Below are 23,697 nucleotides of genomic sequence, written 5' to 3' on the forward strand. Positions count from 1 at the left end.
AAACCCACCCCTTTTCACTTGCTAGCTCTTCAAACTCTTGCCCTGATGTTCCTCACCTCCTTTTCTCTTCCAGCCCAAAATAATTGAGGCAGTTGGACTTCTGACATCTGCCAGCTCAGCTCTTCTAATGCCCTTTGGCTCCAGAGTGGCTCCTCAACCCTTTCTTGCTCTTCCACTGCACCAATACTGCATCAGCTTCCATTCCTCAGTTTATTCTTCTTTAAAGCCTTCACGTTTTAGTCTCTTTAATTTCTCCCAGTGTTCCTCTCTTTGTCCTTCTAGTGGGTATCTCCAGTTAAACCTTAATTACACCTCATTCCAACAGCTGTTCTCAGGCTGGTAAGCACACCCTAGAAGAAAACCCAAGGCAAAAGGTCTTCCCTGTTAAGACATTTTGCTATAATCCAAAGGTCGCACATAAAGACTCATAACCCATTAGCTGACACTCCATTATGGATTTCTTCTTCTGCTTAAATTACTGCAGAAAAGGTTACCCAACCCCTAACAAGGACAAGCATCTTCACATGGGGAGGTTGCACAGATCTAAAGCTTGGCAAGCCAAGGAAAGTACAGTTGGCTATTTTCTTCCACATAAATAAAATTTAACAGAAGTCATTGCCTAAACCAGGCCATTTTTAGGTGTTCTCCACCTCTCCTGCTACATGAGCTCTTATGTTGCTAGGACAGCAATGCTGGTGTCTGCTTTAGCACACATGATACACACCAGTGAAGGGATGAAAGCCTTTTCCCCCTGTGTCCCAGCCCCTCCTGTCCCAGTATTTCTGTTGTGCCACGGTGGGCTCAGCCCCTGACTTATCTCTACCCTCCAAGCAAACAGCTAAGTGTGCCTCAAATCTGGCTCTCCCATGAAGCAGTCATGCTGCTGGGGTTACCAGGGTTCTCCAGCCTGACCATGAACCAGCCAGGACAGGGGGTGGGGATGGAGAGGCCAAGTTATGCCAGGAATGAGCCTGGGGAATGCAGCAGAGGTCACATTGCAGAGCGGGTACCGACACATGCTGCTCGTTCCAGGCTTGAGGCCTGCTCAAACTCCTGGATGGAGGGCTCTCCCAAAGCCTGGGAAACACGCAGTGGGCGATGACCTGCACCCACTGTATCTTCATCCTGCTTAGCATATGCCAAATACAATAAAATGCATTAAGTCAAACCTTAGCTGCAGCCAGCGCATGACGTGATTGGCAGAGCTTTTCCAACCCCCCTCTAATTCTGCTGCTAGTACGTAATTCTGTTCATCCCTTCAGCCTTAGCCAAATATTTATGTCAAGCTGGGAAAAAAATGCCAGGCACTGAGCAGGGGGTGGAGGGAAGGCTAAAAACCCAATTTCAGCACACAAAGTACTGCTTACTTGTGCCCAGTCATATTCAGATTGACAATAAGGCTGCTATGCTGCCATTCCTTTCCTTAATTACCCTTCAAGAGGTTAAACAGCAGAAGACCATGCTATTAGATAACCAATAAACCCAGGCACTAATTCCATACCTGCAACACAAACGTTTTACTGGGTTAGGATGAAACCTCCACTGCTTGTTACACACAACAGCTACCTGCTAGTGGGGGGCAGACAGACCCTAAAGTACTAATGGCATCACGTACTGGCAAATACTCCTTCACATCAGCCAGCAAGCCTGAAGTACAGTTGATTTTCCAGTCACATTGCTGCTCCCAGGCAGGGATCTAGCACGTACATCCCTTCTACCACTTACCCAGTTCTGGTTGAATGGGAAAATTCATTATTCATTTAAGTAAGAGCCAAAGGGCCCAATCAGCAGCAGAGTGCCCCAGTGCTGCGCTAAGGCAGATGAGAAACAGCTTCTCACTGGTACAGGGGACTCAGTGCTGTGGTTCTTGGGTTAAGAATATGCCATCATTTTCTGAAGGGATTTGAAAGCAGAAACAAAGCCATAAGTTATTATCTAATTGCTTTGCAGTGAACAAAAGCAGAAAATGACCTGCTGCATCCCAAGACTTCCAGAGGCACACGTGAATAAACAGGACTGCTGGAAGCCTAACAAGCTGACAACCCATCCCAGGGATCACAAAGAGGAACGTTTGCCTGAACACTGCCTTTCAGCAAGACTGTAATCACAAGGAAAGGAAAAAGCCATGTTTGATAAGGAAGATTCCTGGTGGTTCTGGCACAGGGGTGATTTCCTACGTCATTGGGAAAGTTTGGAAACATGGGACTATAGCAGCTTGCTGGCACCCTGTCTAGAAAAGAACAAACCCAACTGGCTGTAGCTCAAACAGCAAACAAGGCCCCAAACCAGTCACTAAATCAAAGCATTATGGATCCACAGGAGAAAAGCACGTTTCCGCACTATGAACAAAGAGGTAATGGAAGCCTGTACAGATATCTGGTCCATGGGACAGGGGTATAACTATTACAAGTTAATAAAATCAACTCGCTTTTATGGAGGAGTCAAACAAAAGAGCAGAGAGGGGAGCTCCAGCTGCGTGTCTCAGCAGGGACGGGACTGGGCAACGTGACACCATCAGGTATTATGCCCTGAACATTAGCCCTCCTGTGATGACTGCTCAGTAGGTCTGTATGAGATGCCCTTGAAACTGATCCATGTTTGCAGGAAATCGTGCCAGCTCTGCATTTTCTGAAGTGACTAGAGATAAACAAAGAAGCAGAAAGATGACGAAAACAGGAAAAATGGGAATAACCAGTCAAAACAAGTGAGGAACAGCAAGAGAAGAAGATAAACTGGCCTTCTCCCTTCTAGAGAAGCATGAAGATCTCACTTAGAAGCTTCTTACAACTAAGGGAATTTCATTTCAAAATCCTACCAAAAGACAACATGTGCTGAGCAAACGGTGCTCTCCTCACAAGCAGATGAGTCCAATAAATATTGATCCTGAAAAGCCACCAAGAACAGAGTGCTCCTGTACTGTACATCAGCTCTCCCTAGAGGCAACTGCCTGCATGGAAAGGACTTACCCTTGGTACAACTTCTCTGTGCAAGCGAAAGGCAGCACAGTTTACACATGCAGGGTGCGGGGTTTAATACAAGTTAATGCTGTTTATCTGAACCAGGCCAACAGAGGTAGCTGTGGAACATAAGAAGATTGCGATGGAAAGCAATGCACAGCCTGAACCTTTAAGCCACAAAACAGCACTAAGCCAACAATACACTAGTTATTTCTTCTAAAAGTAGAGAAGAAGATCTGTCTATTGAAATTCCAGCTAAATCACTCAGCAGGTGTTTCTCAGATGCCTGGGAATAAAACGAATTGTAAGGCATTATTAATGTTCATAACGCAGGTGTGTTACAGCACAGTTTATCACCAGCTACCTTCAAGCAGCTCAAAACCCAGGCCTAAATTAGCCTGGAGTTTTTAAAGAAAACAAAACACAGCCTGAAGGGGATCTCACCGGGTTAAGCTGTGCCATTACTCCAGTGATCCCAGTCCACAGGCTGGCACATAGCTGATTTACTCCCACCAAGCCCCCAAAATGCCTCCACATGCAGGAGCATAGCAGTGAAAGGAGATGTAATGCACAAGCCCTTTCATTAGTCATGTTGACAAATCAGAAATAACTCAAGATATCTTAATTACAAAGCCCAAAATCCACTTTCACACCTCACCGGGAGTAGAGGGAAGTGAATCAATCCTTCAAGGGAAAGAAATGAGCTGGTTCGGGTTGTTAGGGATGGTAAAGGGGCTGCAAATGCTGGTTTTAAGTTGATAGAAACATTCTAATGAATCATTCCTAAGATTAAGGGGGTTTTCCACGTTGTTATTCATTTTCAACATGCTTGTTATCCCATAAAAAGCTCATCCTTAATTTACTCACTAGCATCCACAAGTCCTACAACAGGCACCCCAAGCCTGTATAACCTGTGTTACTAAACCAACAGCAGCACATTTCAGAGCTCGGTGCATAATAGCCCTATTGAAGGCAGGTCTGCAGGGGGACCCTCTCTGCTGACTCTGGGTAGAGGTGGCTACATTCACCTGAAATAGAGGTCTGGCATAAAAAGATGTTTTGTCCAGGAGGCAGAGAACCACCCTCCAACACACATCTCCCCACATAGACCCCCATCGGTCAGCTATGTAACATCAGTGCTTCAAGGCAGTCACAAGAACAGTGGTAGGAAAGCTAGATCTAGCTTGCTTCCCCAGAGCAAGCAGAGATTCCACCAACCACCCAGGAAAAGCCCAATATAAGCTGTAAAACTGATTTCAGCTTCAACAGGGAGGCTGCTCCTCAATATATCTCTCTAATTGGGCAGGAGAGCAAGCCATTGGGACAGCAGAGGAAATCTGCTCTTCTCCTCTCCCAGAGAAATGTAATGACATGATGGCAAAGTGTTTTTATCCCTTCCCCAGACTGCAAGAGCTGACTGCACCATTCATCAGGAGGAGAATGGACCAGGAGGACAATCAGAAATCCATTAGCAAGCTGCTGCTCGCCTCTGCGGCTGCCTGAGCTCCCGATCAAATGTCAGAGCACTGAATGGCCCCTATTACTTGAGAGGAGGAAAGGTTCAGGGAATTGGTTCAAGCTGATAAAGATATTATTATAATTTTTTAGCTTTTATTAGCATGAGGGCAACCATTTTCAATTTACATTGCCCCTTGAACCAAGCTTCTCCAATCTGGGACAAAAGCTGCCAGTGGAATTAAAACTGAGAGAGATCTGCTCCAGTATTAGCAGCTCACACCACAAGGAAAAGGGTTTGGGGAGAAGGAAAAACTGGATATGGAGGTAGGGCGGCTCATTGGTTGTGGTTAAAGCTTTGACAACCTGCATTCAGAAGGCAGGGCTCAACTGTGCAACACTGCAAACTTGGAGGAAAACAGCAAGACTTACCAAAGCTGCTATCTACTAGCAGGGGAGTGACCCTGTAAGAATATGTTAGCTCACCATCAGCATTTCATCCTGCTCTTCCACTAAGCTCTTCTGCTCTTCATTCCTGCTGTCAGTAACACTTTGTTGCCCATGTATCAAACAACGAGAGAGATCCAAAACCAATCTGCTCAAAGTCTTCCCCTCTCCCTGTTACTTCTTCCCTTTGATGAAAGGTGATGAGGCCATTTAAAAAGCAGATAACCAGGTTCACATACACGTTTGTACATTAAAAACAAATGTCTGTACCATCTCACTCCAGTGTTATTTACAACGTGTCTGAAATCCATTATCCGAGCTATTATCTGGCACAGAGACTGAAATAAGTTATTGAGTGTATTAGCAACATATTGTGTATTGAAGTGATTTGTGCAGATTCACTCCATTCATATGCTGTTGATGCTTAAAATATAATGAAGAGTTTAAAAGAGGAAACGTGCATGTGCTAGGAAGTAGGGAATAAACAGCAATTAAAAAAATTTGGAATTCTCCAGTGCAACTACATCCAACTGAGCTGATTCTCATTATCTTTCATCTGCCAGAAAATCAAATTAAAATATCAATCGAATCTAGTGATCCAGGTAAAAGTCTTAAGCTGCATCTTTGGTTCAATAACAGCAATTATTGTGTCACTGTTCTCAACTTGCTGAGCTCCTCAAATGAGATCAGGAATGACTACAGCAGAAAAACACCCCACAAAATAAACCTCAACAAAATCTGCCATCCACAATACCTGGATTATATTTGAATCAGTTTTATCTCTAGAACAAGTTAACAGTGAAATGAAGATTTTCAGCATTGCCATTATGAAATGCCAGCCACAGATGTACTACTGTAAAGTCTTCACCTTTTTTATTTATTAGAAATTTTCTGCTTTTGCAAGTAAAAGTCAGGCTGAAGCCTTGAGTGTGCTAAAGTGATGTGGCAATATTGGATCCTGGAGGAGTAAAGGCAAAGATACACCTACCATTGGAAGCCCAGCACGTGCACAGTGTTTTAAGCCGGCGTGCACAGCTATCACAATTTACATGCAGGAGTAGACACCAGACTGCTGAAACAGTAGCTGGTGTCTACTTAAAGCTCTATTTCATCTTCCACCAAGACAAGGGGAAGTATATATCCATAACCACTCTCCCAAACTGCTAAAAGAACATTTCACACAAGTCCCAGTGACTTTCCTTCATCTACACAGATCAGACCATACACAGACATTAAAACACTGGTAAACACTGGAAAGGAGTAGAGCTAGTGCATCTTCTTTAAACTAGAAGTTAGAACCAACAGAGGAGTGATTTGCTCACTGGTGATGTCTTGGTTTTTCATGTAATCCAACCTAGCAGGGATCAGCCATCATCAGCATCTAAAGACTGTGGCGTGGTTGATATCAGATGAGATGAGCTATTAGTTACGGCCCAGCTCCTGTAAGACAGATGTCCATAAGCTCAGCCACCAGCCTCGCTGAGAGCGTCAGCAGTTAGGCAAGTGGGCAGAACGTACTAAAATGCCCCTTCTCCTTGTAAAAAAGCCCACAACCCTTCCACCAAGCACTATCAAGTGCTCACCTTCACCACCTATGGACCTCCCACACTGGGGACTCCTGCCAGGGGTCTCAAACCGGCACCTTTCCAAGCGCTGCATTCATGTAAATAAGCTGGGGTTTTAAGGACTTTGAGCATGATGTTATTTCATTTGGTTTTGCTCCTTGTTCATCTATTCCAATCTGCTGCACCTTCCCTTGGAGAGGTTATTAAACGTTCTGCTAATGGCCGCCAGCACTCGTTTAATTCTTCTTAATGAATGTGTGAGTTGAGTAGCGGAAGCTATTATGTAGGGCTTAATAAAGGGCGGGAAGGAATCTCCTAAAATTTACTGCCACAGGCTGCTGCTTGAAGATAAAATAAATGGTAATTGCTTGGAACAGGAAAGAGGAGGATGATAAAATGTCCCTAGACATGAGGCAGAAAAAATACCAAGTGCTATGAACCCAAATCTCAAAGCCCCAAGGATGGCAACAGCGAGATGGAGTCTCCTCCTGGCTTTAGCTGTTTGTCATCTTTGAGACATGGATGCTGATTGAGGACCTCAATCTCAGCTGGAATGATCGTTGTACAACACTAGGAAGACAACCATACATACCAAAAAAAAAACCCCAAATGGCATTAATTCAGACAGCATCTTACAAAAATCTTATTTGCAGTGAAAGGACAACATGATAAAGATGGAAGGACAATGTTTCTGGGCTGTTGAGCCCAGCAATACAATCTTACCTAAAGTACAGGGTTTATGGTATGAAGGAGACATATAACATTTCCCTACAATTACGTTGCTCTTTCCCATCCCTGTTTTGATCAGGGCTGATGGAAGAAGGGAGATTGCCAGAGGTGGACCTGGTTTCTTCAGCTGCTGCTACTACTATTTGTTAAAATACATAAAAATCAACAGGCTGGAGGAGAAAAAGTGTCTGAACTAGAAGTCATAAGTGCCTGCCCCACACTGAAGTGCTGCAATCACATCACCAGCCTCCCAGCAAGCTGGCAAGAACTAAGTGGAAATCAAAGACCCACCCCATGTAATTGCAATCTAAGAGGAAAATAAATACAGGTTTTCAAAAGAAAGCTTTTGATTATTTGATTATTTTGAGCACACAACACCTTTCTGTCTACATAATCCCTCACTCAGACAGTATGATCCAGTCATAGAGATGGGTTTGGGCAAAACTTTGATCAGTGGCACCAGGAAAGCTGACGAGCAAGTTTCCCAAGAACAGGTCTGATTTTTGTTCCCACTAAACAGTTGGAGGTAATATTTTGCACATTAGAGACTGCCAAAGTCTTCCCTAAATCAGACTGTTCACAAATTACATGAACTTGTACATTTAATTACAGAAGCAGCAATCTGAGATTACAACACACTTGTGATTAGAGCAATAGCTGAAGAGTTACGGGCTGTGGTGGGAGAGCAGAGCAGGGGTATCTGCACGTCAGCTTAGTGCTACTGGCATCTCACATGCATTTCATGTCCAAAAAGGACACCACCAGTCTCTAAGCACCATCTTCCCAAAATGCAGCAGGAAGGAACAACTACGCAGAACTATAGAAAGAAGATGTCAAAATAGCAAATTGAGTGGGCAAGGCTTCATTTCCCTTCTCATAAAGGGGCAGAGAGGAAAAAAGTAGTATTTTCAATAGCAAACTAATATATCCAAGAGCTTAAAAGTTGACTCAAGAAGAAAAACAAGATTAAGTTCGCTCTTTTTTGCTGCTTAGGGCAGACAAAGCCCCTCTCAGAACACCACCATTTTTTACGCCAGCTTTGACCATCTTAAAACCAGGGGGGAAGAAAAAGAGGATAAAATCCAATTTTTCTTTGTTAAATCCTTGGCAGGTCACCTGCAAGCACAGGCCAGCAGCTTTTCTAGCAGGCAGTAAGAAATGATGGTTTTCTTTTGTAAACAAGGATTTCAGTTCCTCCAGCTCAACAGCAGGATTTTCACAGTCCGATGGAATCCAAAGCGATCAGCCAACCTGCAAGAGCATCCAATTTGAGGACAGACGGTTGCTTCCCTAAGAGGAAAAGTGACAATTTGGTACGGATAAAAACAATTATAAAACAAACAAACAACAAATCAGCTTCAGCAAATGGTAGATAAAAGGTGAGCAGCGACAAGATGAGTGGGAAATGTCAGAGGGTACACTACATACCTGCAAAGGCCAGGTGGCTATTGGATAGGCATCTACTAGAGATCCTTATACAGTTAAGAGTTTAAATCTTCTCCTACCCTAATGAAAAATCAAAGCAGAATGAATGTGCACAGCACTCTGTATCGGAGCTATTACTTATACAAAAGGCAGCGCTTTAATTTAAGCCAACAAACACAAATTATCCCATCCCTGAGTACCTTCAAGCACTTCCACCTCTACTTAACCCTCTTCCACTCCTACAGAGAAGTCTTATTACCTATTTATAGGGGCTTATAGAGCAAGAAGCTGCAGCTTTATGATGTTAAAGAACATGAAGACAAATGATGTTTTTCCACTTATGAACAAGCCAAGCAGGTACTTGTTAACTACCCAAGATGCACGCTGCGGTTCCCTGCTGCAAGGAGGAATGCAGCATTTCACTTGTCTCGGCACTGGCACATCCCTGGAATCACTACCTCCATAAACCTCAATTACCCAGCCTGAAAACAGACATCCAGCTTATCCAAGGACAATCCCTGCACTGAGAGGAAACAATTGAAACAAATTCAATTATACTTTCAAACTGATGTCAGGTATAGAGGAAAGCTGCTTTTATTTCCCCTGGTTTTATCTGGTTTGGTAGCAAGTTTTCCTTGCTACCGTCTGCAAGAGCCAGATGTGGGAGGAAGAGCAGAGGTGGCACAAGGGAAAGCAGGAACGAAGGTCCTTATGGTGGTTTATCTGTGGTACACTACGTTTCCAAATAGCAGGAGCTCTGTCATCCCGGCTGGCTCATAACCGCCCCCGCAGCAGGAAGTGGCGGAAGAGCCCCAGAGAAGCCGTGCACATTTCCCTCCTCCTCCCCCGTCCCTCTTATCTGCTTTTGCTTGTGAGTCTCATAAAACACCCCCAGGCCAAGCCCTGCAAGGCCAGCTCCTCAAGCCAAACCTTCCATAAGGACTTCAGCCACGATCCAAGTTCCCTCCCCGCTTAGGTTGAGGTGTTCGCCTCTGAAATCAAGACTCAGGACAGGCTGTTCTCAAGAGGAGCTGGAGGGGCTGCGTGGTGTGAGAAGATGAACACAGGCAGCTCCTGGCACCAGTGTCCCCAGATCTGGTGGGGTTTCATTCAGGCAGGACCTGCGTTCACAGAGCTTCAATAGACCCACGGCAATACAGCATGACGGTGTAGGTGCACTGACAGAACTTCTTAGCAAAAGCTCACCCACAGGCTTCCTTTGCCCCCCTCGCCCCCTTTTTTTGATAGCACTTTGCTTAAAGAATTACTCTGAGATACTTTCTTGTAAGCACTTTTTGGATGGGGAGAGAGGAGCAAGGGAAAGCATCCAACCTCCTCTCTTCCAATTTGTTTGAAGAAAGCCGTTTGTTCAGCTTTGTGCTCAGCATCCCTGTGATCCTTTTACACTGAACTGCATATTTGTATTCATTTTAGATAAATCAGAGTTTCACTACATGTCAGGAAACACCCTACAATTACCTTTTCAATGCATCTCCCCTTAAGTTAAGACCTTATTCTCCAAAGGAGGCTGCAGGGCTCTCACTGACTCATTCTTTATGTACGCTGCTCAACTGGGTACCTCCATGGTGGCAAAGTACACACAGAAGCAAGGATAAAGAGCCCTCAAATCCAAGTGGGATTGTGTATGGGTGTAGTAAAGAGGTCTCTCAGGTAGAAGAAAGCACCTCTACTTGCATGGGGTTAGCATAACTTTTAAAAATTTTAGAAGTGGTACATTTTTAAAATTCAGCTGCCAGCAATTCCAATTTGAGACTCACAAAAAAGTACCATATTAATAATTGAAACGTAAAATGCCTGTCTGATTGGCTCCAGTCCTCCGTCCGCCTCCCCAGAGGGCTTGATTCGCCTTAGGGGAGCATTCCACAAGCAGCTCATCAACCTTCTGAAATACAACTTCAGCAGATGAAAGCCTCGTAACCACAGAAGAGCTGCTGTCCTTCTAATTCTGGGATTTAAAAACACTGACATCTAAGGAGCTATGCAAACTAATTTAAAGGTAGAGCAGCCAAAATACCGCAGCCCAACCAAGCACTTCAGGTACCACACAGTATCAGTGATTACAGAAGCAGGTTACCAGTAATCTCCCCCATCTCAGCCACAACATCCACCCTTTATCAACCAGCAGACAGCGTTCCACCGCTGCACCATGACTCACGGAGACCAGGGTGATGAGGCACCCGCAACACCGGGTGATTCAAGACTTTTTGGCGGCCATAAAACGTGTTCTCATTCCAGGGGCTCCAGATCATCAGGTTCTGAAGGCCATCTGAAGTCCACCACTTCCTAATTTGGAGACCTTGCAGAGGACAGAGATGTCTGAGTTGGAAAGCATCTCCTCTGTTGGCGTGTGCATCTTTCACTTTGGTGGTTTTAGTGCCTCTGTAGCTGTGCAGGATTAAATGATCTGAATGTGGCCAACACACTACAACATTCACTTTTCTGGGGAGAAGTAACCCAAGCTATCAAATTAGAACAAAAACCACCTTGATGGATTTGTGCTACTTATTCCAATGAGTGGGATGCAAATATTTCACGTTAACATTTCATGGTTCCCTGAATCCTTAACTGATAACAAATGCAGCACTATTTTATTTAATGTTCTTCAAATCCTGTGTTTTTAACTACAGTTACCAAGCCATGCTACCACTCGGTGAAGTTCACAATTGCTCTCAGGAGAGCTCTGCTTATCAACATTGTGGCAGCTCTTCAATGAAATGTCATGCAGTACCTTTGCTTTGCAGAGGCAAAACCTGCAGTAATCAAGATGGTTTTATTAGCATTTAAAGCTAGTAGTTGCCTCTGAACATCCATCTTTTATTATTCTAATTCATCGTTTTGCTTGGCTCAAAACATTACGCATTTAAGAGGTGTTACTAGCTCTTTGCATTTTGCTAACCAGTAACAGCCTTTAGCATTTCAAAATGAGAATCACAGAATGGTTTAGGTTGGAAGGGACCTTAGAGATCAGCTACTTGTAACCCCCTGTCACCGGCAGGGACGCTTTCCACTAGAGCAGGTTATTTCAAGCCCTGTCCAGCCTGGCTTTGAACACTGACAAGGATGGGGCAGGCAGCCACAGCTTCTCTGAGCAACCTGTGCCAAGGCGTCACCACCCGCACAGGGAAGAACTTCTTTCCCTTATATCTAACCTAAATCTTCCAGTTTAAAGCCATTCAGAATATGTCTCCAAGCTGTACTTGGTGATCAACACACAACACACATCTGGTGGTGAACTTGTCATCACACAGCCTCACTGTGTACCCACTCTCTAACAAGAGCAAGGTAAAACGCACCAGTAATTCTTTCAGTGAGGTCTAATTACACCGAAGTTTCCCCAACAGATCTTCTTCTCATGACATGGAATGTGAAAGGTTGAGCAACACTTTCACTGTCTTATGTGATCACCTCATCACAATAATTACTACTTAACACCTGAAACGTGATAGCACCTTAACATCCAAATCTCTGCGTGGGAGGCTCTATTTAGACATAACAGACAATTTGCAGAACCCAAATGAATTGCAGCTTCTACATGAACATCAACAGTATCAAGTGATGGGAATAGCTTCGTCTTCCCTCCAGTTAATTTCCTGTAAAGAACATCCATTTTGTATTAAATAGCTGCACATTTGGGGGGGAGAATGTATACAGCAAGCACACTTAGCACAATCCATCAATAGTGTTAAAAGAAGCAAAGGTTTGACTGCAGAGAATTTTAAATGCATCTTCTTATCCATCAAGGTAAATATATTAAAGACGAAATAACAGCTTGGCATTAATTCAAAATCTTTCATTTGAGCCTTCCCAAGTTATTTGCAAACCTAAGGTGTAGCCAGACAACAATAGCTCTAATGGCTGTTCCAGTAATTCTGGCTAAACTAGAATGTACCTTTTAAATGAACATTATGTGTTGTCAGATTTACAGAATATATGAAGAGAACTTAGAGCTAATAAAAATAAAAACCCATTCAAGCATACATATTTATAGCTTACACTATTTTGCTAGATGCAGTAAATCTTCTTCATTATTATAGAATTCTCCCACCCAAAAGAGATTTGAGTAAAATAGAGGCTTACTAGATTACAGCTTTGCTTTTGTAAGCATTGTTATGAGTTCCTAACAGTTTAACTCCACAATTAGCTCTGCAATAGCCATTCTGACATTCAGACAACACCAACTGTAGAAATAGCTGTAACAGGCTGAATCTGGTTTCAGTTATTCCCCGAGCACCCTCACCAGGAGAAGCTCGCATGTTTAGAAATGCCAGTCACAGTGCTATGAGAGGATTTACAGAATCCATTTCTGTACTGAGAGGACCACAGAATTTAATAAAAAAAAGAAATTAAAAATATGTATATAATTCTAAAAAGTCAGTGTGGCATAACAAAAGAGACAGGGGAATGAGATTAAATGTAGAAGACAGCAGTGAGGGAAAAGGAATACAGCACTGAAAACTATTTCTGGTTGGTTGGGGTTTTTTCTTAAATGAAGAACAGGCTGAAATGGAGCTTGAGGTGGCAAGGGAGCAAGATTTTCCCATTACAGCAAAAGCAAACATCACCTACCAACCTCTTTCTCCATCAGCAAGCAAGCTCAAGAAGATTATAGGCTCTAAAAGTAACTAAAGGGACTTGACAGCCGCTATTCCTGAAATTCACGGTTGACACTTCTGACCCTGGTTCCTGCCATTAGTTTTTGCTCATTTCCAAGACGCTTCTTACTGCAGAGGGTTCGATTTAACCAAAGCACGTTTTGAACAAGATTCAAAGAAGACACCTGGTGGCCAATGCATCAAATGACAGTTCGGTTTTCTCCAGGTTTATTATAAAGGCATACCAAAAACCCTAGTATAAAACCAGTGGAGTTTACTGCAGAACAGCCCTGTTGACAGCCCACTGTGGTCATGCCACAAGAAACTGAGACCTCGAGAACAGCCCGAGTTACAACAGATCAGACAGCACCTCAAAAGCAGCCTTGGAAATTGTGCAACTTGAAAACAAATGAAACAGCAAATATTTCCTGAAAGCCCAAGCAATTTCCTATTTAAAGTTTCCATGTCCTTATTCCACTGCCATTCACACACTCCACCTCTGGGAAAACAACACTGTTTGTTCTGGGAACACACGCCCCAATAAAAAGGCCATGAAAAAGCTATCAGTGACACCAGATGTGGATTGGAGCTGACCAGCTTGTTGGGGTCACTGCAAAAACCTGATAGGGCTGATGCATGTGTGTTATTAGATTCTGGATGGTTAGAGTAAGTGAAACTTCCACCTATACGGCATCAGTGTGAAGACAAACACAGGGAACATGCCCAGATCAAACTGTACTTCCAATGATGATGGACACTGGATATGGAACACACAGCAAAGGGGGGAATCCTGTACTTCAGTGAGCTTTGCCATCCCAAACCCCAAGAATTTAACAGGCAGCAGAATACATAATTCAATAGGCTCTTCATCACACATTAACCCCAGCTTCTGGCAGACTGGACACAACACAGGCTCTAGAAAGGCATAGAAGTATTAAGAAGGTATGGTAGGAACTGAAGTCTAGAAGATGAACGCACCCGAATGCTGTGGAGAAGCAGCACTAATGGATAAGAAGCTTCTCAAGGCAGGTAACGTCTAGCAGTATGGATTCTTTAATACACGCAATGAAACCAAAGTCTTAGTGATTAATAATCCATTGTGAAGTTCTATTCATTAGGTAAAAACAGTGCACAGAAATGACACAACATAAATCAGGCAGCCTCCTCGCTCATGAAAGAATGATGATCTTGCTTGCGCCCATGTAAATTAGCAGCAATCACTCTGCGGAAAGGCAAGCTCATGCTTTTCACAACCTAACCAGTAACAGCAAGAAAGAAATGATGGGAAAGAACACAAAAGCCCTCAAACTAATTTCAACACCAACTTCAGAAAGTACTTTAAGCAAAAACTAAAGCAAGCTGGTATTCAGGACACGCATGCTCCATCCGCATGCTTGCGGAGAGCACGAGGGATGAAACTCGGGACTCCCAACTCTCAAGAGCATCAACTCCCCACTTTCAAGCTTCAGATTTCAACTCTTCATTTTAAAATACCAAACGTTTGTTGGTAAATGTTGAAGTGTGCTGAATGAGATGAGCACCTACAAGCAGTGATTTCTATTCTAATACCCTGCAGCTTTCCTAGCCTCCCTTTCCTGATCTTCTCACACAGCATTCCTCTTAAAATCTCTAAGTAAGAATGCAGAACCAGCACAATCCATTAATGGAAGTCTGGAATACGAGCAAGCACTACCTATTTGTCATGACGGAGATAAACTGCTTAAACATGGCAAGTTTTCAAAGATTAGTCAGTGCACAAAACAGAACTGCTTTTGCCCAGGAAAAGGATTAGCCTTTCCCCATCATTGTCATCTTCCACCTCAGCTTGTAGAAAAGCAGTTTATCAAGTCTTAGGTCTCTTTCCTAACATCCCAACCATAGATCAAGTTTTGTGGAGGATCTTAGCAAAATCTACTGGTATTTGAAAATTGAAGTAGGAAAAAATATAGCAAGAGCTTTATAATGAAAAGGGATATATTCAGAGGCAGTAAACAAGTCTGCATTCAATGAGCAGCATTAACCAGACTAGTACTGAAGCACATGGAAGTTGGATACATAAGCAACTGATCTCAAAAGCTGGGGATAAATCTCTCCTAATAGAGATGGAAATTAAAGTTTGGGAGCTGACAAATCTCCAACCTACCTACAGGGAAAGTTTGTCAGTTCAGAATGCAGTCCTGAGATACTGAAGGCAGGCTCTACATAACAGACTTCTATCAGGCCAGTGCGAATCATACAGTTTCAGATGAATGGCCTAAAGTGGAATTGGGTGTAGTAAAGCAGTTTCTTTCAAGTCTCAGGTTTTGGAGCTGGTGAAGCAAAGATAGGGTATAAAAACACCCTGAGGAACAATGGAAAGAGATAAATGCAGGGTCTATAACTACCCAGGTTTAAAGAAACAGAATTCTAGTATGGAAGGAATCTCACTGAAATCACTTCTATGTATGAACAATTGACTACCTAATAAATGTATATTGCATATAAAGAAGATCTATTGAGCTCATCTGATGGGTAAAGGATAATGAGTACAAAATCATATAGTACTGCTAGATCACAATGTGCCCTGGACAGCCCAGCTGAAAAAAGTATATCCAAAGCCATAGTTATTAGTAAGACTTTACAACAAAAGAAATAAGATAAAATATGGTATGAAACAATTGGCATTTCATAAAAATAACGGACGCCAATGTAATTATAACGGCATATATTGTAGTATGTACCTGTATATGCTGGTCAATCACTAAGTCCTGATGAAGGAACCAATTATAAAGTAATTTACTCACTTTCACAATCCAGAGAGTTGAAACATGAAATTTAACAGCAAAAACAAGATAGATTATTAAACTTGAAGACTCTTAAAAATAAATTTTCCAATAATACAGGAAAATATACTTTTAATTGGTATTTTTGTCTATTAGTGAATGTCATGGGGCATTTCTGCAACTAGCAGCTCTGGCAGGCTCACGCTATAGATCTGATTTGGCCAATTACAGCCTAATTAAAACTTTCAGCACCCTTGTAAGGAAAGAGTTCAGACCCAATATGAAAGAGACTGTAGTAGGCTGACTTCAGCTATAAAGGTATAAGGTACATACTCAGCATTAAAGGAATAAGAAAAATGGATCCAGTTCCTGAAGTCTGTCTCTACGGCAAGGTAAACAGTTTGTTTATGCTTCCCTATCACTTATCTGCTGGAAGAGAAGCTATCACAAAGACCACATTTTATCACTACAAGAAACTGAGCAAAGAAAATTCCTGTGCAAGTACTTTATTAAGTATATTCTAAAGGTACTTAAAATAAAGCTCAACAACTGCTTCTTCCTGGTAGTGTAAAGGTGTAACACTTTCAAAAACAAAGTTCCTTCTCGTACCAACTTTATAGTTAGCCATAGGTGTAATTACTTTACAGAATGACTCAAACACCACAAAACTACAAAAATGTTCTAAGACCAGGTTGCTATCCATCAGTGATCCATTCTATATAACAAGCAGCAGCATATAAGAACATCTCATAATGAAAACCTCTTTAGAAGGTTTCTTCTTCCTCCCACATAATTTCTCTGAATGCCACAGCAAAACTAGCACCAATGACAGCAAATACATACATCTGTAGCATCATTTTATAGACATATATATATATCAAGATATTTACCATAAATTTGCATTATTAAAGCAAAAACCCTACACTTAAGTTCCCACCAATGTGCCCATGAAAAGATGGTCCCATTCCTGATCACTGTCACGATTTACACAATAAGGAATACATGTATAAAACTCTTGGCTTGACAAGTGAAGACACTGCTCAGGATTTCACCTCTCCGAACACAGCTGTGCTGCTGACCATAGCAGCAACAGGACAGCAAAGAGAATTCAAAGCTGTGGACCAAATCCATCACCATCACCTCACTGAAGAGATATCCCAGCATCTTTTCTTCACCTCAGCATCTCAGGTCTAATGATTCAAATTCATTTTGTAAGCCTTCAGGTGCTGCGTTTACTTGGAGACACTGTTCTACCAAGATGCTTCAGGGAATCTGCTTACCATTCAGCACAGCAACGCCTACCCAAGAGTTAGAGAAGGCATAATGCTTGCCGATCACTCCAGTCAAACGCTGCAAACTCCAGGATCCTAGTTGAGCCCTGTGGGAATACACCTTTCTTTTCAGAAATATGAGTTTTGCTGAGGTTCATGCTCTAGAAAGGCACAAGATACCTGAGCACACAAACTTTGAAATGTATTGACGAAGTCTTTCCCACTAACTGTCTACTGACCACAGCTTTTCTCTCAGTTGGATGGTCCCAAAAAGCAGCGACTACAGACTCATTTCGCAGCTGAGAAAAGCACAGGGGTAGACACAAACATTTCCTTTGTACTTGCTCTCAATTTCAAGCTTACAAGCAATCTAAGAGATGAAGTAATCTGTGTCAAGATGAAATCTGTAAAAATCCCATCAGGGCCTGCTCTGCAGCCCAGGGAAACCACACCAGCATGAACTCCAGCTTGTAAAACACCCTTGGTGGAAAAAGCAGCAACACAAAGACAGAAGAACCAAACTTGCCCATAGATTATTTTTCCCCCCCTTACCGCACTCCTCAGTTGTCAACTCATGACACAATTTAGAGCCTTTCTGCATTATTCTCACAGCACATTTGACCACCAGCAGAGCCGATTTCTGGCCAGTTGCCTCCTCGCTTTTCAGAAGCTCTCGATGCATTGCTTTGAGTGCCACAGAGAGCGCGACGACCAAGAAACAGAATTACTTGCCTGAAAGTTATTCTGCCTTATACTGTTAGTATCTGCTAACACGAACCCTTTCAGCTAAGACTCAATACCACTGGAGCAATGAAGGTCTTCAATGCTCTAAAATCACTGCTTAGGGTCTGCTGAGTGAGCCTCAGTAGAACTTAGCAGGTAGTGATGCCACTGAAACAGGGTCCTGAAATGGCTTTACCAAAACACAACCATAACAGGAGAGCCACGCTACTACCAGCTCTGCTTTTTCTTTGTTTAATCATGAGTTTTACTATATAAGAACTTCAAACAAGTTATTTCAAGAATTGGACTATCCCTAGGGGATTACTTTAAGAAGCCCACCCTGGAATTTCTCCTTAAGCATTTCTTAATTATGAAAAGTAAGAAACATTATTTTCCTGGGACAAACTAGTTTGCACAGTGTGACAGAGAAGCCAGATACAGTGTTTGGCATTTAGAAGAAACTGTGTAATGAAAATATACTGCACGACAAACATGCAAGAATTCAAGCCCTGAAAAAACACCCAGCTATTTTTACAAACTACAGTCCATGGCACCAGACCTGAATAGGACTGAAAACATTAAATACTATTCTGCCTATCAATTATAAAGTATGTCAGATTGTATACTTCAAAGAAATTATCAAGAAAACTAGAGAGAAACACAGAACTTTCTAAAATTAACTTGGTTCCCTCTTTTATTTTTCCACATCGTTTTAAGATCGCATTTTTCAGGGTATGAGCAACCCAAACTCAGAAAAGAGCTGAACAAACGACAGCGGTACAGATTCTGTCTGTACTTCGAAGAACCATCCCATACACTCAAAGGAAGAAACTCTTCCTCATGTGGATAAGCGAGACTGATCTTTTACAGTTCTTTTAACAGATGTCCTAGCCTTGATGTCCCCTTTCAACATTATTCTTTTCTAAATCACACACTGAGCTCTCTTGTGGACATATGGTGTATGGACATGATAGACGCCATTTTTCTTTGCAACAGTGCTCGGATCTTCTGACCTCAGGTCATGCTGGCAAGAAGTTACCATCTGCCTACTGCTGTTGGATGATCAAAAAGGAGCATTTCTGGCTCTTCTGCTACATCAAAACACCAAAAGGTAGTTTAATATTGTATTGCTTGCAGCTAGTGCTCTCGCTGCATCTTATCTGACCTTGAAACTCTGTCCAAAGTAGGGAAAGAAGCAACCAAACTGCGGGTGGAGGAGCGGGTGTATTCCAGGACTGACAGCATGGCTTGGGAAAATGCAGCAGTGGGTTCATCATCAGAGGGCCGAGTTAGCTGCATTCATTACAAGTTAGTTATGTTCTTTAACCTTCCCTTAATCACCTTCAGTTTCCTCAGTGCACAAACATTGTATGGGAAATTCAAAGAAAGAACCCTGCTGGAACTCAAACCAGTATGTCAGTGCAGGAGTACATACACAGGATTTGCCTTTGCTGAACCCTGCAGGGGATTTCTTGGGCCCTTCTAGAAACACAGAATAAGAGCCAGTTTGAAAGCAAAGCCCAGCTAAAACGAAACTAAATCAAAACTTTGCCATTAACTACACTGTGCTCTCAGACACAGCAGATATTTCCGTTTCTAGCTGAGATTACAGATGCAGTTTTGTCCACAGATAAACTTCCTCGACAGGACAAAAACTATGGAAAAAGCTTTGTCAAAACCCCGTTCCCCAGCTGGAGAGAGCAGCCAGGAGCACGTCTTCTCAAGGAATATTAGAATTTAAAAAGCATTGTGCAAAAGCAAGGATTGCTTCAAGAAGTTTCAGCAAAACAATGCATTTCTGTGCCACACTTTGGTAGAGATGCCTTCAGTTTATAATTTCTTTGGTTACTTTTTAAAGACAAATAAAGCAACGTTTGAAGCCATCACTAAACCTGTCTCTGAGTCCTACTGAGCTTTTCATCTGGCTTCTTACCTGAGATTCTCAGTCCCCTGTTAACTTGCAGAAGACCAGCAAGTGACAGGGGTTGCTGCACTCTTAACTTGGCCACCTTTATCCTCTAGCACTGAAATCCATCACTGCACGAAATGAAGGTTTAAACCACTCTGAGAAACCACTAACCAGAAGTGCTGTAACCGCATGAAGCAAATCAACAGGAAACTTCTATTCCAACCAGTTTCAAGCAGCAATAGCCACAAACTTTGCAAAAGTCTTTTCCCCAAGTTGCAGAGTCCCTTTTGTAAAGGTGATTAAAAGCCACTTGTCCCTGATCACAGCATCCCCATCGACTGTGGTTGGTCTACACGTCCAGAAGAGGCAACTAAAAGGATGAAACACCTTCCCAGACTGTAAACCAGCACACAGCTAAGGCAGAAATGAGAAGCTTATACAAAGTTAAAAAGTTACTTGCTTGTATGTCACATTTAGCTTTGCAATAATCTCGCCCCAGGTTTCAAGCAATCTGCCCCAAGTGTTTTCTTACTAAACAATCACAAAAGATTTGCATTAAGGGAGAGAAAACAGAAGACTTCCATAAAGTACAGCATCCCTGCATCCGCACCATGCCCTTCAGTAGATCTGTATCACACCTAGCTCGGCAAATCAAAGTTAAACCAAAAGAAATACCCACAGAAACCTCTTACCATGTTCGACGAAGACGTTACAGTGTGGGCCCCCATGCCTTGATGACTCCTTCTTCCCTGCTCCCTTGATAAAGTGCAGGGCAGGCAGACTCGGCCTCCTTTGGTCCCCAAGAACTTTTCCAGGCTGCTGCCCCATAAAGTAACTATGGGCAGCCTTTCCCAGGACGAGAAGTGTTCGAAGAAGTCTGTGATCCCTGATCTTGCAGGCTGGGAAGGAGCTTTGGAGACAAACGTATTTCAGGTGGGTGCGCTGGGTGCACACACTGGGTGATAAAGTCACTTGAGGTGAAGAATTAAGACAAGCGCAGGTTTCTCCAATGCTTCTGAAGACAGCAACAAGGCTCCTTAGGTGGCTTTATGCAAAGAAAACAAGTAAAAGTTCCAACTGCTTAATAACGAACAAGCGCTACCAAAGGTTCAGGTCGCCATGTGTAGTGTGTCTTCCACCAGGTAAAGGAGAATTAATAGTTCATCTCACAAGCAAGAAACCACACGTAGGCTCACCCAGGGCAGGAAACAGCCATTCCCACTGCAATCAGTGTCAAGGTTTCTTTTTTTTTTTCCTCCTTTTCTTTTGCATAGCATTGAGTTAGCAAAGGCCAAAGAGCCACGTACTTGGCTTCAAGTATCGCCGAAGTCTAGCAGGATCAAGCACACCGGCACCATGTCCACCAGCAAGGCGAAGCTTCGGGCCTGGCTCCTCAGGGCGAGGGGCTCCTCACCACGCCTCGCCTCCTTCCATCGCAGGTCTCGGCCGCCCTCACCGCCGCTACCTCCTCTCCCGCACCCCGCCGGAGGCCAAGCGGGCCCGGGGGGTCATGGCGGCGTCGAAGCAGTGCTGGGGCCCGGCGCAGGTGGCCTGCTGCCCGCCTCAGAGCGAGCCCGGAGCCGCGGAGCGAGGCCGGAGACGCGCTCCAGGAGGCCGGTTCCTGCACAGCAGCCAGAAGAGGTCAAGCGGGGGTGAGCGGGCCGGCTGCATCCCCGCGGGGGACGCCGGCGGAGGGCGAGGCCCGGGCGGGCAGCGGGAGCGGGGCCGAACCCGGCCCGGCCACGGCGGGACGTGCTGAGGGGGCCCGGGCTGGGGGCGGCGGGGCCGGGCGGCTCAAGGGGAGCCCTCCAGGCCTGGCAGGAGGAGAGGGGCGAAGGGCCGGGGGGTGCCCCGGGGGTGCCGCCAGGGAGGGCAGCGACACTGGCGGGGGGCGGCTGCGGGCGGCGAGGGAGATCCCGGAACCCCCGGCGCGGCGCAGCCCCGTCCCCGGCCGGCGGGGCGGGCGGTCACATCCCCTTCCGGCCCCTCCTCCTCCACCGCCCCCGCCTCCCGCCCGGCCGCTGCCCGCTGCAGGCCCCGGCTGGGTGCCGCGCCCGCCGCCATGGCGGGCCCGGTGGGGAAGGGACGCGGTGTGGGGCAGCGAAGGGGGGGGACCCTGAGGGGATGGGGGAGCCTGTGAGGGACCGAGCAGCGGTTGGGGGTGAGCCGTGAGCGGGGACGTGAGGAGAATGGAGAGGCGAGAGGGGGCTGGGGGACATGAAGCCATGAGGGAAGTGGGGGTGCCATGAAGGGTTCTGAGGAGAAAATGGGGTGGGTGGAAAAGGCATGAAAGGGAAGATGAGAAAAACCGAAGGGGAACCATGAGGGAAGTGGGATGAAGGGGAGGATGGTGGAAATGACAAGTGGAACAAGGGTTGCTCCTGTAACATCGCTAGCAAGTGCTAGCTCAGGAGCCAGAAATGCCGTGTCAAATCCCTAACCCCTTTGTATGGGCGACCTAAGTTGTTTTCTTACGGATATGAAAACAAGAGCTCGGTGGCCCTCAAGATAGGCACAGAATCCCTCCTGCACACAGGCTGGGGAGGCCCCTGGCTTTCTTGCTGAGATGGACAGCGAAGAAGAGGTGCTCCCGGTGTCACTGTGCGCACAACCGTCAGCTTCACAGCTGGGATCTGTCACCCTGCTTGCACAAAGGACTTCGCTTCCTTACTGATGCTTTCAGAGCACATTGATCCCAAGTCTAGCCATAGAGGCCAATGAATATGGCAGTTGTTAATTTGCTTTTAGGTGCCGTTTAGTACAGAGGTGAGGTAAAAACCCCGAATTCTTCAGCCTGTGCTGTGCTGCCCTTGTGTGCAACACAGGCACTCCCTGAGCTAAAGACGCTGTGACGCTGGAGATACTCAGCTTCTCGTATGTACTCCGGTTCACCTTGGGAATAGAAGAGGGTTGAGGCAGCAGCTTGAGGTCAGGGTGGTCTGGTCAAAGGTCTGTGGTTGCTCCCGCTCCACAACAGAACACACAGATGCAGTTTCATGTCCTAGCCGCCTGCTCGGGGTAACCATCTGGCCACGGAGCGGCTTGTTTGTACTGACTCCTCCCTTGTGACAAATCCAAACAGACTCCGTGTCTCCTGCGCCATATTCAAGGTCCCCAGCAGACGTGTCTTCTTCATCTTCCAACAACAGCATCTGAAATATAGAGCTTCATGTGGCCCTATGGGATTCTCCACCTCTGATATGCCAGCCTGTGCCTACATCACTCATTTTTAGCCTTGGGACTGATCCCAACCCATTCCCACTGCATTTCTCTATCAGTGACTCAAATTGCATTGAGGCTCTTTGTGTTACACGGGGGAGGGAGAAATTCTGGTGCGTTATACTGAGATAAATCCAGGGTCACAGCTCTTAAACTCAGAATTTCTGAGTTAAATCAGAAGATTTAAATCATTAATGGAGATCAGCTCTCACTGCTGTGATCTAACACCCGCTCAGCTCCTGTGGATTGAAGGAAACTGAAGGAACAAAACTGTCTGTCAACACAGGCCAAGCAGCCTCAGAGAAATCTGTTCCTAAAAACAATCCCAGAGCAGAGTGAACTCCAGAAGGTCTGTGTGCTCTGGAGACCTTGACCAAAATACACTACAAGTCATTGCAAATAAGTAGGACTTGTGTTCTGGACAACACAGGCTGCATATAGGCTTCTCGCTGCCTCACTGAGATCTCTGCAGATGAATGTGCTAACTAATAGGCCAGGTCCTTGCCAGTTCTGTGAACGTGACTGTCTCATGTTAACAAAGCTGAAGCTGCCTGATGGATTTAGAAATTGTTAAAGACAAAAGAAGCTTAGGTGACTGCAGCATAAATGAAAAAGCCTACAG

General features: G+C 44.5%; 1 protein-coding gene across 1 annotated transcript in view; it reads right to left on the reverse strand.

Moving 5' to 3' along the window:
- Positions 1–21,818, reverse strand: part of ABL1 (ABL proto-oncogene 1, non-receptor tyrosine kinase) — a 78,036-nt gene extending 56,218 nt beyond the window's left edge. The window contains exon 1 of the mRNA XM_062641353.1: positions 20,549–21,818. Within this exon, the coding sequence (XP_062497337.1) occupies positions 20,549–20,684 (136 nt within the window). The 5' untranslated portion in view covers positions 20,685–21,818. The remainder of the gene's footprint in view (positions 1–20,548) is intronic.
- Between the last annotated feature and the right edge of the window lie 1,879 nt (positions 21,819–23,697).

This window comes from Pezoporus occidentalis, unplaced genomic scaffold, assembly GCF_034315485.1.
Source record: "Pezoporus occidentalis ecotype Australia unplaced genomic scaffold, CSIRO_AGI_Poc_V1 ctg68, whole genome shotgun sequence".
Taxonomy (NCBI): Eukaryota; Metazoa; Chordata; class Aves; order Psittaciformes; family Psittacidae; genus Pezoporus; species Pezoporus occidentalis.